Source organism: Giraffa tippelskirchi, chromosome 8 (assembly GCF_054371585.1).
Source record: "Giraffa tippelskirchi isolate mGirTip1 chromosome 8, T2T-mGirTip1v1.2.pri, whole genome shotgun sequence".
NCBI classification, from domain to species: domain Eukaryota; kingdom Metazoa; phylum Chordata; class Mammalia; order Artiodactyla; family Giraffidae; genus Giraffa; species Giraffa tippelskirchi.
Window position 1 is genome coordinate 127,878,627 of NC_137282.1, and position 15,965 is coordinate 127,894,591.

General features: G+C 43.8%; 2 protein-coding genes across 9 annotated transcripts in view; both read left to right on the top strand.

The window, feature by feature from the left end:
* RNF8 (ring finger protein 8) overlaps positions 1 to 4,205 on the top strand; it is a 66,497-nt gene extending 62,292 nt beyond the window's left edge. The window contains exons 8-9 of the mRNA XM_081520536.1: positions 3,486 to 3,639; positions 3,966 to 4,205. Of these exons, the coding sequence (XP_081376662.1) occupies positions 3,486 to 3,639; positions 3,966 to 4,029 (218 nt within the window). The 3' untranslated portion in view covers positions 4,030 to 4,205. The remainder of the gene's footprint in view (positions 1 to 3,485; positions 3,640 to 3,965) is intronic.
* The window catches only part of CMTR1 (cap methyltransferase 1), a 53,518-nt gene continuing 41,518 nt past the window's right edge, over positions 3,966 to 15,965 (top strand). For 4 of the 8 annotated variants that reach the window (XR_014062196.1, XR_014062195.1, XR_014062197.1 and 1 more), the window contains exons 1-2: positions 4,700 to 4,845; positions 6,886 to 7,023. Coding sequence is in view for 3 of the 8 variants with exons in the window: in XM_081520534.1 (XP_081376660.1) it covers positions 6,891 to 7,023 (133 nt within the window). In the remaining 5 variants the exon portion in view is untranslated. Of the gene's footprint in view, positions 4,206 to 4,699; positions 4,846 to 4,938; positions 5,297 to 5,714; positions 7,024 to 15,965 lie in introns of those variants that run through there. The other 4 variants (XR_014062199.1, XR_014062198.1, XM_081520533.1 and 1 more) reach the window with 2 other exon arrangements.

Below are 15,965 nucleotides of genomic sequence, written 5' to 3' on the forward strand. Positions count from 1 at the left end.
ACAATATACAGCCTTGATGTACTCCTTTTCCTATTTGGAACCAGTCTATTGTTCCATGTCCAGTTCTAACTGTTGCTTCCTGACCTGCATGCAGGTTTCTCAAGAGGCAGGTCAGATGGTCTGGTATTCCCATCTCTTTCAGAATTTTCCACAGTTTGTTGTGATCCACACAGTCAAAGGCTTTGGCATAGTCAATAAAGCAGAAATAGATATTTTTCTGCAACTCTCTTGCTTTTTTGATGATCCAGCGGATGTTGGCAATTTGATCTCTGGTTCCTCTGCCTTTTCTAAAACCAGCTTGGACATCTGGAAGTTCACGGTTCATGTATTGCTGAAGCCTGGCTTGGAGAATTTTGAGCATTACTTTACTAGCGTGTGAGATGAGTGCAATTGTGCAGTAGTTTGAACATTCTTTGGCATTGCCTTTCTTTGGGACTGGAATGAAAACTGACCTTTCCCAGTCCTGTGGCCACTGCTGAGTTTTCCAAATTTGCTGGCATATTGAGTGCAGCACTTTCACAGGATCATCTTTTAGGATCTGAAATAGCTCAACTGGAATTTCATCACCTCCACTAGCTTTGTTCATAGTGATACTTCCTAAGGCCCACTTGACTTCACATTCCAGGATGTTTGGCTCTAGGTGAGTGATCACACCATTGTAATTATCTGGGTCATGAAGATCTTTTTTGTATAGTTCTTCTGTGTATTCTTGCCACCTCTTATTAATATCTTCTACTTCTGTTAGGTCCATACCATTTCTGTCCTTTATTGAGCCCATCTTTGCATGACATGTTCCCTTGGTATCTCTAACTTTCTTGAAGAGATCTCTAGTCTTTCCCATTCTATTGTTTTCCTCTATTTCTTTGCATTGATCACTGAGGAAGGCTTTCTTATCTCTCCTTGTTATTCTTTGGAACTCTGCATTCAGATGGGTGTATCTTTCCTTTTTTCCTTTGCTTTTCGCTTCTCTCTTTTCACAGCTATTTGTAAGGCCTCCTTAGACAGCCATTTTGTTTTTTTTGCATTTCTTTTTCTTGGGGATGGTCTTAATCCCTGTCTCCTGTACAATGTCACGAACCTCTGTCCATAGTTCATCAGGCACTCTGTCTATCAGATCTAGTCCCTTAAATCTATTTCTCACTTCCACTGTATAATCAGAAGGGATTTGATTTAGGTCATACCTGAATGGTCTAGTGGTTTTCCCTACTTTCTTCAATTTAAGTCTGAATTTGGCAATAAGGAGTTCATGATATGAGCCACAGTCAGCTCCCGCTCTTGTTTTCACTGATTGTATAGAGCTTCTCTATCTTTGGCTGCAAAGAATATAATCAGTCTGATTTTGGTGTTGACCATCTGGTGATGTCCATGTGTAGAGTCTTCTCTTGTGTTGTTGGAAGAGGGTATTTGCTATGACCAGTGCGTTCTCTTGGCAAAACTCTATTAGCCTTTGCCCTGCTTCATTCTGTACTCCAAGGCCAAATCTGCCTGTTACTCCAGGTATTTCCTGACTTCCTACTTTTGCCTTCCAGTCCCCTATGATGAAAAGGACATCTTTTTGGCGTGTTAGTTCTAAAAGGCACCATCAGCAGTGATTTTGGAGCCCAAGAAAATAAAATCTGCCACTGCTTCCACTTTTTTCCCTTATATTTTCCATGAAGTGATGGGACCAGATGCCATGATCTTAGTTTTTTTATTGTTGAGTTTCAAGCCAGCTATTTTTCACAAAGCCAGTTTAAAATGAAATGTCAAGGAAAAGTAATTGATGATGACAGCCTTGTATTATATTGTTTTGGTTGCATTATCCAGTGTGTTAGAACACAAATGGTGTGTGTGCATGTGTAAAAATGAATGTGAACTGAAGTGTAATGTAAGCAAAATTGAAAGAGCATCTTACATTTTCCCTGCCTAAAAGGGCATCTAAATAAGATGTGGCTCTCAATGTCACCAGCTTCCTCTTTTTGTATCCTATACTCATACTGATGCCATCAAGGATGAATTCTTACCTTGTGAGTCCTTTTGGAAACTACAAAGTCTATGGACATTTTGAAAAGAGTAAACATATTGTTTACCAAATAAAACTTTTGGGAAGAAAACTTTGTGTTCTGCACAGATGGAGCCCCTGAGACGCTTGGTAAAGCATCTCATTTTACTACTTTCATAAGAAAGGAAACTCTTCACATCACTCATTGTCTTTCTACTTAGACAAGCACCGGCAAAATGATTCTTCTAACAGCCCTGAAAAAGAGGTTTGGCCAATAGCCACAAATGCCATCAACTTTATCAGAGGCAGATCTTTAAGTCAAATGCATTTAGATTTTTTTTTGTAAAGATATGAGAGCAAAATATAAATTCCTTCTGTACCACATGGAAGTTTGCTGGTTTTCATAAAGATACGCCTTCAAGCATATTTTCAAATTAAGGGCAGAAGTTTTACTTGAACAGAAAGTTTAAAAACAAAGAAGGAAAAGAAAATCCACTCTTGGGACATTATGAGAGTTTTGTTTTTCATTTTTGGCTTACCTGACATATACTTTTGATCATGTGAATGAGTTAAACCTTTCAATTCAATGTTATGAGGTCAGTGGTATAAATGCTTCTTAAAAAATTTAAAAAACATTTTCAGTTAAGTAATTAATAAGGAAGAAACTGGAAAATATGTTTTTCTAAGACAGAGTTGTAATATAAAATTCGGTCAAATTTCTTTGAAAAGAGAAATCTGCAAATTTCTGGAACACTTTTGACAGTCTTTCAAAAGTTATTTCTATCTTATGGCTTCTAAGTTGAACCACAGATATGCAGTCCATTTCTTTCTTAAATAAACTGAATCAAAGATGTTAAGATGTTGATCTAACCAAAGATGAATTCATTGATCTTAGAACAAAAAACTACAACTGAAGTTTTAACTCAAACATACTGGAAGAATTCTAGTATTCTTTGAAAAAGCATTATTTTTGCCTCGATTCAAAAAATTGTTGAAGGTTTAATTCTATTTGCAAAAATAAATCTTTTAAAAAATATTTAAGTTCATTTTTATTTATTTGGGTGCACCAGGTCTTAGTTGCAGCATGCAGATCTTTGGTCTTCATTGCATCATGCAGGAGTTTTAGTTGCAGTTTGTGAAGTCTTAGTTGTGGCTTGTGGGACCTAGTTCCCTGACCAGGAATGGAACTCAGGCCTCTTACATTGGGAGTATGGAGTCTTAGCCACTGAACCACCAGGGAAGTCCTTTCTCGTTTTTTTTTTTAACGTTTGGTCAGTTATCTCTTTTCTTTTCCCACACTTGACCTGTTCTAGAACCCTCCCCAACATGCGTGCACAACTTTTTGCTAAGATGGATTCCACTACAGAAACCTGTAGGGGTTTGTCCACACTTACTATGGGGTGGTGCCCCTCCCTTTTTGACCCCTAAGGAGCCTTCCTGCACATGTGCAGACAGGGAAGTTTTCCTTGATCTCAGGAGTGGTCATTTTATCTCCTTATTTCAGCACAGCTCAGCTTCTGTCCTTGGAGCATCTGGGGAAAGCAAAGCTTCAATTTTACTCCAGTTGAAAAACACCAGCTGTCCAGCCCAGGGGCCCATCCATCTCCTACTTCAGTGCCATTCCCTGGAAAAAGAGCAGGCTTATGGGAGAACATAAGGTCAGACTTGAATTTATGGGTGTGAGGTTGTTGCAGGGAAAAGCCCATTCTGACTGCACGTTGGAGGTGTTTCTTAGACTTGCTTTTCATTGTTTTTGTTACTATAATCATCTGTAAGCCCTGCCTCAGAGAATCCTGCTCCTCTGCCTGACTGTTAAAGCGCCTTTAATCAGAGCCCTGTCCTCCTGTAGATGGCAAGAAGAAATTAACACATCCCCTGCCCGAAGCTTGCTATTCTAGGAGATCTTTGCAAGACCAATGGCCTTTTTACTTTTTTTCCTCACCTCCCCCCATCGCTGATCTATTAAAAAAAACCTGGCATCCAGACCTGGAGAAGAGAGTTATTTTGAGATAATAGTCTGCCAGCTTCTCAATCAGCTCTCCGAATGAAGTTGTATTCCTTGCCTCAAACCCTGGTCTCCAGTCACTGGCCTGTTTCTTGGCGAGCAGTGCAAGCTTGGACTCTGATAACAAGGTGGCAGTGAGGACGCTCAGCAAACTTCTGGCCCCGTTGGTCTGAAGATCAGAAGAGGAGCTTGGCATGGGAAGCCATCTGTGTCCATACGGTAAGAGGCCATAGACAGCTCTCCTTCTGTCCTCCGGACCTTACTTCAATATCTGTAGAGGTTGCACCTTTTCTCTATGTTGGAGATAACAGCAGTGAACAAGGTTGGGTGTGTACGCCTTCAAACTATTTTACCCTTTACCTCTCTAAACTTGTTCTTAATCTGTAAAATTAAGACAATAATGAGATTGAGAGAGGAGCTGATGTGATGCCACTTGGCCTTTTCTGGTTTTCACCTTTGTTTCTCGTCCTCTAGAGCCAGAAGACAAGATACCCAGTCACTCGCGCTTTTGCAGCCCTTCCTCGTCGGGTCTTCTGCGCAGGCGCCCTGGACCGCCCCGGGGCAGGGTGGGGGTGGGGGTGGGGGCGGGCCCGAAGCCGAGCAGGTCTTCCCCGGGGCCAGGGCCCGCGAGGAGTGGAGGGAAGCGGGCTGCTCTGACGTCATCAGGCTGCGCGGCCCGCAGGGCGGGACCCGAGCGCGACAAGGCGGCCAGCGGACCGGGGCGGGCTAGTGGGGAAGCGAAAGTGAGGGAGGAGGCGGCGGCTCTGGCAGCGGCTGGGCCAGGCCTGGCGGCGGCGGCATCGGCGGCCTGACCGCTCCCCCCTCTCCGCTCCTTGGCAGGTCGCCCTCTTCCCTCAGCGTGAGTGCCGACGCGCGGCCCCGGGCGGGGGGGCGGCGAGCGGGCGGGCGCGCGGGGCTCAGCATCCTCACGTCCGCCGCCGCCTCGGCCCCCGCGCTGGCGGTCGTGACTCTCGCCGCCCCTTCTCTCCCCTCCTCCCTCATACCCCGCGTCTCTTCCCCCGCACCCTGTCTCCAGTCCACCAGCCGCTACTGACACACGTCTCTGCGCACATATTCTTCACACACTCAAACGGTGTCTACAAATGAGAAGGCTGGCCGGGAGGGACGCGAGCCATCTCTTCCCTCTTGTGATAAGGGGTGGCGGTGCGAAACCCAGGCCTGGGGAGATGGAGAGGGGATCTGAACCCCTTCCCTGGGAGAGCAGCGAGTCGAACCCGGCCTTCTGCCTTCCTCTGAGGAGTTCCCTGCCAGGGCACATTATTTTGGATGTGTAGATCACTTGAGCTGTGGTGGGTAGGTCGGTTGGCTGCGCGGCCTTCCCCTCTCGGGCCTCAGTTGCTTGCAGTGGCGAAGGAAAGAGGGTTGGATGAGGTGGTTTGGAAGGTCCAAATCTAGGATGTGTAGGGGCGGAGCACCAGCATCTCCTTTCGCACACTATTTCCACTCCTTTTCTTGCATCCATCTCAACACAGTTCTTGAGTTTCCTGTGCTTCCAGTCTCCCCCAGAGGTGCTAGGAATCAGAGGGTCCTTTGTGCTTAGGTTATGGGCCTTGGAGGTGGTGGTGGTGGTGGTTGCGGGGTGGGGTGGGGTGGGGTGGGGAGGTGATGGGGGGGAGCTTTTTAAGACCGTGCTTTAAAGTTAAATGTAGCTCAGCCTGGTTTTGCTTTCTGTTTGTTCAGCATCTCCTGTTCTTCCTTCTTACTCAGGATAGCTCGTGCCCGTACCTAGTTAAGAGGCTGCCTCCTTAGAAAGAAGGAGATTGTGTGTTGGGTTGGCTGGCTCATCCTTGAGCTGGAGAGAAGTGAAACGTGATTCATGTTTGAATCATGAGGGATCAGTGATATCTTTGGATTTCAGCACTCTCTTGCTGCCGTGACCCATGCTGTTCGCCTGCTCTTGTGCCCCTGCAGCTCGCCTTACCCAAAGGGTTGCAGCCCAGCTGAGCACCCACCTGTTTGCTCTTATTTTTGAGGACTTTCTCTTTGCTGAGTCCTCTTATAGCCAACAGTTGTGTATAAACCACTCTGTTTTCACCTACTCTTGCTTGTTTTTCAACCTAATCATTCCTTGAAATTTCAGGAATCTCATTATTACTTCATTCCATCTCATTTTCCCCCCCTCATGTTTGCTTCTCATGCTTACCCATGGGCATGGATGGTGGTGACACCGTGCCTCGCCTCCTTCCGTTCTTTTTTGTGAAGGCGGGTCTTAAAATTTCCATTTTTGTACCTGAGTCCTATGATATGATAACTCTGGTCCTGCCAACTTTCCCACTCTTTAATTTTTTCAGTCAAGGCAACCACTGCTTTCATTCCTTACTCCATTTAAAAACTTTCCCAATTCTCCCATGTTTTCAAACATCCTGAAGTAAACCAAAAACCAGTATTTGTATCATATTGTGTGATCTCTTAATTTTCCTGGTGAAATAATAATGGCGATGGAGTAGTCTTTCTGGGATGGTCTTTTCACCTTGAAAATATTTGTTGATATTCATTTGGTTTCATGATTAATTTCAAGTGTACCTTATTGTCACACGTGTCCCTTGTTGCATCAAAACTATAGAATAGCAAGTACCTAAGGCCTTTTTTTCCCTTGTGGCTTGTGGAGTTGATCCATGACTTTTTAGTATTTGACGCCAGTGGCCCAGAGACCTCTGGGTCTGTGAGCATCACATTTTCCGGTAAAACTGACAGCTCTTATTGAAAACCAGAACTTGGCTAGCCGCCTTCCTGGATCTGAGGAAGAAGCTGTTCAAGCACTGGCAGCTGTTTAGAGTTGCCAGCTTTCATCCCATTAATGGTTTATTCTCTGGAGTCCCCTGCTGTGATCCTAGTGGCTCTGACCAGGGCAGCTGACTATCTGGATTTATGGTTGCAGTAACAATGAAGAGGAGAAATGATTCAGAATGCACTGCCCCTCTCAAGAAACAGAAGAAAAGAGTTGCTGAGCTTGCCTTGAACCTCAGCTCCACATCTGATGATGAGCCTCCCTCCTCTGTCAATCATGCAGCAAAAGGTAAGCTTGCCTCTGTGATCAGAGGCCACTGACCATCTGGCTGCTTGAATCCCTGATGCCTCAGTTGGGCAGAATACAGTCCACTGCTCCATGAGGAAAATTTGGCAAATTCTACTGAGATATATTGGCTGTAGACTTCTTTCTCTTTTGCCGTTCTCCTGTTGGGAGTTGGGAATGTGTTATAACTAAAATCCTGGGCTTTTTACAGGTGTGCCTTAGTTCTGTTGTGGTCCTTCAGTGCATGGCACTCTTGCTGCCTTCAGCCAGGTGGATGTAGTGGTGAGCCTTGAGTGCCCCCTTGCTCTCAGCTGGTAATGATTCTGGGGCTCTTTCACAGGGCTGGGCTCTTTGCTGTGGTGATCTGGCTTAATTTCCCTCAGGTTTTTGCATTCTGTTTTCTCAGTTCCCTTGGCAGTTATGGTCAGAAACACCCGAAGGCATTGGAGCATCCCTATGTTCACTGTTTGCATTAAGCTTTAAGGCTTTCACTGATCTGGTTGAAACTACCATTTTACTTTGCCTGTTTTCTAGGGTTACAGATGTTCACAGTTTCCGCAGGTGCTTTCTGTGAAGCTTTCTGTCGTGGAGCTTGCCTGAAATACCAATTAGAAGTAGCTCTGTTTGCATTTTCCTTGAGTTGCCAGCTGTATTAATTTCCTAACAGTACCGTGAACTGGGTAGCTTAAAACAACAGAAATTTATTCTCCAGACTTCTGGAGGCTAGAAGTCTAAAATGAAGGTTACAGCAGGGCCAATCTCTCTCCCAAGGCTTTAAGAAGGAATCTTGCCTTGCCTCTTATCGTTTCTGCTAGTTGCTGGTGATTCCTGGTGTTCTTTCAGCAGCATAACTCCAGTCTCTGCCTCTGTGTGTCTGTGTTCAAATTTCCCTCTTCTTAGGAGGATAGCAGTCATTGGATGAGGGCCCATCCTAATCCAGTATTACCTCATCTTAATTTGATTACATCTGCAGAGACCCTGTTTCCAAATGCCATGGTCTCAGTGCTGGGTAGATATGACTCTTTGGACACCCAGTACCCCCAGCAGTCTTGCATTTTGTATCCTTTGCTGGATCAATGGTAAATTGGAATGAAATTTGGTGACAGATTGGTGACTGAAATAGTGTGAAGCATCCCCTTGAGGGTGATAGAAAATACAGTTAATTCTCAAGAGGCTGGGTGATTGCAGGGTGGTTACTCATCAGGTGTTCTTAGTAGCTGGTCCAGAAGGGAGGAGCTTGACAGACCTTGCAGACAGCTAATGAAGCATTTGGTGTGGCCATGATCCCCGCTAGATAAGAGACTCTTCTTATAACCTTCTGTGTGGGGATAGGTGCGCCTTTAAAGTTGTCACAGTGGATTTTAGGGTGGGTGGGAAATGTCATTGAGGTTACTAATTTGGGAAGGCAAATATATATTGGGCGAATCGGTTCTGGCAACTGTTGAGGAAGGGAATTTTGCTTATCACCTGGGATCTGAGCAACTTGAAGGTAGAATCTTCAGTCTTGAGCAGGAGAAATGGCCTGCAAGGGAGAAAGGGAGTGTGTACCTAGGGGAATACTTAGGTGGTGGAGGTATCTGGTCCTAAGTGGATCTCGGGGGACATTTGTTCTCAAGAGAATGACTCCCAGGAGATGAAGGTGTGTACTTAAGACTGTTTCAAGGGAACCAGTCTAATTTAAACTTCAAGCTTTTAAAAATGTGGCTGTGAATTGAGATTATCTCCTCTCCCTCCCATTCTCCCACAAACTCCCCTTAATTCTGCCAAATGGCTTTAACCTTTTCAGAAGTGGCACCATATGACTCAGTCAGGTTTGACTGTTTCTATTATGTGTACAGAATGGAAATCTAGAGGTGGCCAGTACATGGTATATGTCTGGCAGTAGGCCATTTGGTCCCTTTGATTTGCAGAAAAATGAGGCAGAGGCAAACATTGTTAACTTCCCGGTCAGCTAATTTTAGGGAGGGGCAGCTCCACAGAAAACTCTGAGGACGAGGATCTGGTGTCTTCATCAGATTGACTGCTGTCTGTGCCCCTCTGCCTGCAGCCCCATGCCTGGCTTGGAATAAATGGCTCAGTAAATGGGGACGACAGAGGATGAGATGGTTGGGTGGCATCACCGACTCAATGGACATGAGTTTGAGTAAGCTCTGGGAGTTGGTGATGGACAGGGAGGCCTGGTGTGCTGCAGTCTATGGGGCTGCAAAGAGTCGGACACGACTGAGCAACTGAACTGAATTATTTACTGAATAGAACTGATGGAGGGCAACAGTGGTATCTTCACCTTTTGATTGTGCCTGCCCCTCCTCCAGTCTGCAGAGCATCGTTTCATTAAGCACTTTGCGTTTCTATCGTCTCCTTCTGTGCTGACTTCTCTCAGGCATCCCCTGGACAGTGTGCTCGGGTAGTTTTCTGTCTCCCCAGAAACTTCATATCCCCTGAGAGCTCTGTGTGGCTTTCCTGTTCAAGACACTGCATTAAAGCAGGTGTGTTTCCTCTCCGACCACTTCTACTTGGACACACTGTTGAATAGATGATTGAAAAATGCTCTTTAGGGAGTTCGGATAGAAAAACAAAAAATCGGTAGTTGCTGTTTCTGTCTGTCTGGGACTTGTCTGTGCTTCTTTTGCTAGATCAATGTGACTCATTAATAGGTCTGTTTAGTTTAATCAGTTTGTTTATTTTGCATTATTGACAGGGTAGCTGCATTGCCAGTCTGAGACTGACATCTAACCAGACTAAAGAAGAAAAGGGATGTTGTTGTCATGGCTACTGGGTCATCGTGTGTTCTTTTGAGTATTTTGAGAGGAGTTTGAAGGCATTTTCAAGCCTAAATAAACTCTTGGAAATTAAGCAAGGAGAGGCAGATGGCAGTCATTTTGTTCTTATCCTGGATAAGTTGGTCTAGACCCTGAGACAATTTCTTTTTCTCCTCAGCTGCTCATCTCATGTGGGCTCCCAGCCCTCCCACAGCGTGTTGCTCTGGAAGTTACTGGGCTCCTTCAGCCGAAAGTGCCTTCCCCTCCACCAGGTTTAATTCTTTCCTAAATAGGCTATTTCCCCTGAAACACCATCGTTTTCCTGTCAGCCCAGATTCATGACCTTAATCAAAAACTTCCTTTATCGGTATCTGTTTAAATTGCTCTAATGAGTTACCATTTGTCCGGCATGAAGGAGAAATTGAGTCTTTAAACAGGAAGGAGTGTATTCCACAGCAGTGTTAGGCAGGATGCGATGTTTATTGAAGTCCGTAATTTATTCTTCTGCATCTGTGTGCCCTTCACCTTGACCAGGAGTGGTTAGAGCTGTCCTCCGTGTGTGTTGTCACTGTCATTTTTAATCCTGACATGTTTGACCTACTGTTCTATTATGAAAAATTTTGTCAGTAGCTGAGAAATCTGATTCTTCTCTAAAATAAACCTCTTGTCTTTAAAATGATTTAAGAGTAATGATTTCTATCGGGTAGAGAAGAAATCGTAAGTGAAAACGCAGAAGAATGTCTTGGGCTCTCGGGTAGGTTTTAGAAGGGACGCTCCTGGGGAGTAAATAGGAATGCCATCCAGCTTTGGCGAGTTCTTAATGAAACTCATGATTTTAATAGACCGACCTTATTACTCCTGTTAATTTATATCCTCATTATAAGATTGTCTGCTCCATATTTGCTAAATTCTTATCAGTCTTGGGAGGCTAAACTTCCTCTTTAGCTCTTGCTGCAGCCAAGACAGGTGTCGTCTTTTCATCTGAAAAGAGTGGCCCCAGGGGCGAACATGAGTAGTGGCCGTGGCCGCCTGGACATCCAGACTGTTCCAGGGAACTTGGGTTCAATGGTGTCAGGCTAAGAACAGGCTTTAAATAGCTCATGAAATAGAGAAATAAGGCTTATCTGCTAATCCAGCACACTTCTCCATCTCACAAAGAAAAGCCTAGTCGGATATTTTAGCTCCCATCAACCTCATTCTCGGACCCTGGGCGGGACAGCTGTACTCTAGGTGACACCTTGGAAAGAAGAATGGAGTGGAAAGATCTTTGTGCCAGAGTCCAGTCCAGGAATATTGCACTCGAGCCACCACGGATTTGCCCAATGAGCCCTGCACCCAAATTTGGTTCTCCCTGTTATTTTGGTCCAAAAATGTTATGAAGACAAAAGATCTCTCTCTGGGATCTGAGGGTGGCAGGAACCCTGCATGCCTAGGAATGGTAATCATACTGTTGATGGGTGCCCACTGATGGATCCTTAAGCAAACCTAACAGCCTGGCAGCTCCCTAGAGCTGGACCAAGGGCACATTGTCCTGTGAGAAGGATACCAGACTTTCCTAACCTTTATATAGATAGACGCCTGAGTCTCCAGATAGCTGGTGAAAGAAATAACAACTGATGTAATGTAGCTTCTAGGCTAGTCTGGTCCCAGGATCCCTGGGCTTCCCTGGGAAACTTTAGGGCCCTGCGCAGGGAGCTGCCCTCTACTGAGCTGTGCAGGTTAGAGGCAGGGAAGCAACTGAGGAGAAAGACGCTGCACCTTGGGAAGCACAGCTCTTCAGCATGTGGGAGCTCTGCATGGACGGTGAGCGATGAGAGGCCCAGGCTTAGTCTTGAGCTACTCGGGTCTTTTCCCTCATATCTGCTGTCCTCTGAAGATTACTCTGGAAACAAATTCTACACCAGGCTTATTGAATGAGACTTTATTTCTTTATTGTTTTTTTTTCTTTAACCCTAATTTTGAACCTAATATATTCTTATTTCTCACACAGAAAATGCAGAAAAGGCAAAACAGAAAATAAATATCACCATGCCTCTCAGTTTCCATGGTTACTCGTTGTTAGCGTTCTGGGTCTTTCCTTCTGCACATCACTCTGTGATGTGTGCTGCATTGGCCCACGTAAGCACGTCGGCTCCTTGTTGAGGGAATTGGAGAGTCACCTTAAGAGGACGAAGGCCGATTTGGTGCCTCTCATTCAGGGATTTTCTCAGCCAACATTCCTCCTCAGAAGCCAGAATTTTGGTTTGAAGTTTATTCTAATTTTTTCACACATACTCACCTGCTTTTCTTTTGCAGAATGTTATATATACTTAAAAACGTATGTTTATCTTAGCTGTTGGGTTTTTAAGCTCTCTGGGAGTAGGATTGATATTTTTGATATTACTCCATTGTATACAACATGGACCATTTATAAAAACAGGCCCTGAACCAAAGTTGTTGTCTGATCTATTAAACAGTATAAGGTGTTCTTTTTTGGCCTTCTGGGGTACAGGTGCTAAAGAGTAGTCCAAGGGGGACACAGTTCTCTGTTAGGATATAGGTATTCCATCTTCATGCTTAAATTTTTTGATGAACCTTAAAAAATTTTTTTAAGACTTCCTTTTATTTTTTTTTTAGAGCAATTTGTTTCACAACAAAATTGAAAGTAGAAAGGGACCTCCTACACCCCCACCCCTGTGTGTACAGCCTCCCCCATTAGCAGCATCTCTTTCCGGAGTGCTGTATTTGTTACAATTGATTAACCTATGCTGACATAACATTATGGTTCACTCTTGATGTTGTACAGTCTGTTATTTGGACAAATACTAGATTGGTGCAAACGTTAATTGCAGTTTTTGTATTGTTGAAATTTGTCATTTGATACTGGAATACATTCTTAATAAATGTGATATTATATATCATTTTAATGCACATTTCTCGCTTTTTTTTTTGCTAATGTCTTATTACTTGCTATTTATCTTTACTTTTTGGACTGTGGGAATGACGTTAGACAAAAAGCAAATTCGAGCTATTTTCTTGAGTTCAAAGTCATAAAGCAGTGGAGACAACTCGCAACATCAACAACGCATTTGGCCTAGAAACTGCTCGTGAACGTACAGTGCAGTGGTGGTTCAAGAAGTTTTGCAGAGGAGACAAGAGCCCTGAAGACGAGGATCACAGTGGCCGGCCATTGAAAATTGGTAACGACCACCCAAGAACAGTCATCAAAGCTGATCCTCTTACAGCTACACAAGAAGTTGATAAAGAACTTAGCGTCCACTATTCTATGGTCGTTTGGTATTTGAAGCAAATTGGAAAGGTACAAAAGCTCGGTAGGTGAGTGCCTTATGAGCTGAGTGCAAATCAAAAAAATTGTCATTTTGAGGTGTCATCTTCTCTTATTCTATGCAACAGCAGTGAACCATTTCTTGATCGGATTGTGAGGTGTGATGAAAAATGGATTTTATATGACAATCGGCGATGACCAGCTCAGTGGTTGGACTGAGAAGCTCTAAAGCACTTCCCAAAGCCAAACTTGCACCAAAAAAAAATCTCATAGTCACTGTTTGGTGGTCAGCAGCCCATCTGATCCACTAGAACTTTCTGAATCCCAGTGAAACTGTTAAATCTGAGAAGTATGCTCAGCAAATTGATGAGATGCACTGAAAGCTGCGCTTGCAATCAGTATTGGTCAACAGAAGGGGCCTTATGCTTTCCCACGACAGCACCCGACCATATGTCACACAACCAGTGATTCAAAAGCTGAACAAATTGGGCTCCCAAGTTCTGCCTCATCCACCACACCCCTTCCACCACACCCCTTCTTCAAGCATCTCAATGACTTTCTGCAGGGAAAATGCTTCCACAGCCAGTGGGAGGCAAAAATGCTTTCCAAGAGTTTGTTGAACCCCATTTTATGCTACAGGAATAAACTAACTAACTTCTCATTGGCAAAAATGTGTTGATTGTAATGGTTCCTATTTTGATGAATAAAGATGTGTCTGAGCCTAGTTAATAACGGTTTTAAAATTCACAGTCCAATACCACAATCACTTTTGCCCCAACCTAATATATAATGACAGGTATCCTTCCTGTATTTCTGAGGGCTGAACGTCTTACACCACGTATTTGAGGTATTATAAGAAGGAATGTCCTAAGGAGTTGTACACTCAGTAGTTGCTTAGCAAAGATGACAACTGGGTGCCAGTTCTTTAAATTCACTACAGTGAGTACCTAGTTTATTTGTTTTAATGCAAAACCTCAGTTCAAGTGTGAGAGATAGAGGTTAATTGTGGCACAGTCCTTGCTCCCTCGGAGTGACTGTGTCCCGTGGGGTGGCATGTGGTAACTAGCTATCAGGCAGTGTGATGAATGCTGTGCTGACGGTGTGAATACTGGTGCTACTGGAGCTCCATGGAAGAGAAAGTCAGGCCTGGGTGCTAGGGAAGACTTCGCTCTTCTCTGAATGTCAACCCTTTGCGACTCTGTGTTCTCACAGGGAAATGGATGGATTGGTGCAGACAGGCTTTAGAATTAAGAATGTAATCCTCAAGTTATGTATACCTGTATAAAGCCCATTTTGGGTATATAGAGAATTTTTTTAAATGGCTGTCTTTAGTGCCTTTCCTCAAATACCTCCCACAAGCAGCCAAACTTTGAGTCAACATCTCTTCTCAAGGACCTCCTTTCTTTCTTAAAAGAATTGTGCTACGTTGGTAAGTTAGGATTTTGTTTTAACATTTATTTTAAATTTTGATAGCTAATATATTCACATGGCTCATAAATCAAAAAATATAAAAAGATAGCCACTATAAACTCTAGTGATATAAAAATAGAAATCAGGCTTCACTTTTTCCACTCGTTCCAGGTAATCATTTTGGTATTCTTTCTCGATGCCTCAACCCCACATGTGTGGCTAATCACTTTAATTGGTCTTGTGTATCTTGCCTTCCAAAAGCTCTTTTTGTAATTACAAGAAATAAAAATTTTATTCTATTTTATTCTTATTGTCCTTTTTGAGAACCCGAAAGTTAGGATGCCATGCTCATGAATATGGCCTGGGTCTTCTCTTCTCCGGTTGACAGTGTGTCTTGGTGGTCTCATCATTTCAGTACATAGAGTGGAGGTTCCCAAGTTTTCTTGGTTCTTGACACTCTTGGTGCTGCCTTAACTTTTTTCACCATGCCCTTAAAATACCAAAAGAAATACCTAACAGGTTTGTTAAGTATTTAGGTCTAAATAGCAAGCATTTATATCCTAATAACTACCAGATGTTTGCAAGAATAATATTCATAAATTGAAGAAATTTAAAAATTTTATTCTTTAAAAAAATTTTTATTGTGAGCTGCGCTGGATCTTCTTTGCTGCACGCAGGCTTTCTTTAGCTGTGATAAGTAGGAGCTACTCCTCCTCGCAATGCAAGGGCTTTTCCCTGCAGTCACTTCTCTTGTTGCAGAGCGCAGGCTCTGGGATGAAGGGGCTTAGTTGTCTGGCACCATGTAGAATTTTCCCAGATCAGGAATCGAACCTGTGACCCCTGCATTGGCAGAGGGAGTCTTATCTACTATTCCACCAAAGAAGTCCCCAGAATTTTATTCTTAAATGAGCACAGTTGCCTGTTAATGAGATTTGTATACTCTTGAGCACAGTACAGCTTCTTTAACCTTGGGATCAGATTGAACACTACCACTGTCATGTCCTGTTCTGCATTCCTCCTGGCTTGCGGTTTATACCATTTTCAGTGGGAATAGGCAGAAATTGTTTACCAGATTTTTTTCTTTGTTCACTCTGTGCACCATGGAGGATCTTCATTCCCTGATCAGGGATCGAACCCCCGCCCCCTGCAGTGGAAGCATGGCGTCTTAACCACTGGACCACCAAAGAAGTCCCTGTTGAACTGATCTTTGAGATAGAATTTATTTCCAGATTTGGGTGGGTTTGCCTAAGAAACTACCTGAATAAAACTATATTGGGTTGAGATACCTTTTTCTTTGTTTTGGCCATGCCGTGCAGCTTGCTGGATCTTAGTTCCTTGACCAGGCATCGAACCTGGCCAATGAAAGCACTGAGTCCTAACTCCTAGATTGCCAGGGAATTCCTTAAAATCTTAGGAGATTCACGTATCTATCAAAGAGAAGGAAAGATGCAGTTATAGTGATTATCTAGACTGTGACTCCCACCTTTGGCCAGGAGACAGGTAACCCACCA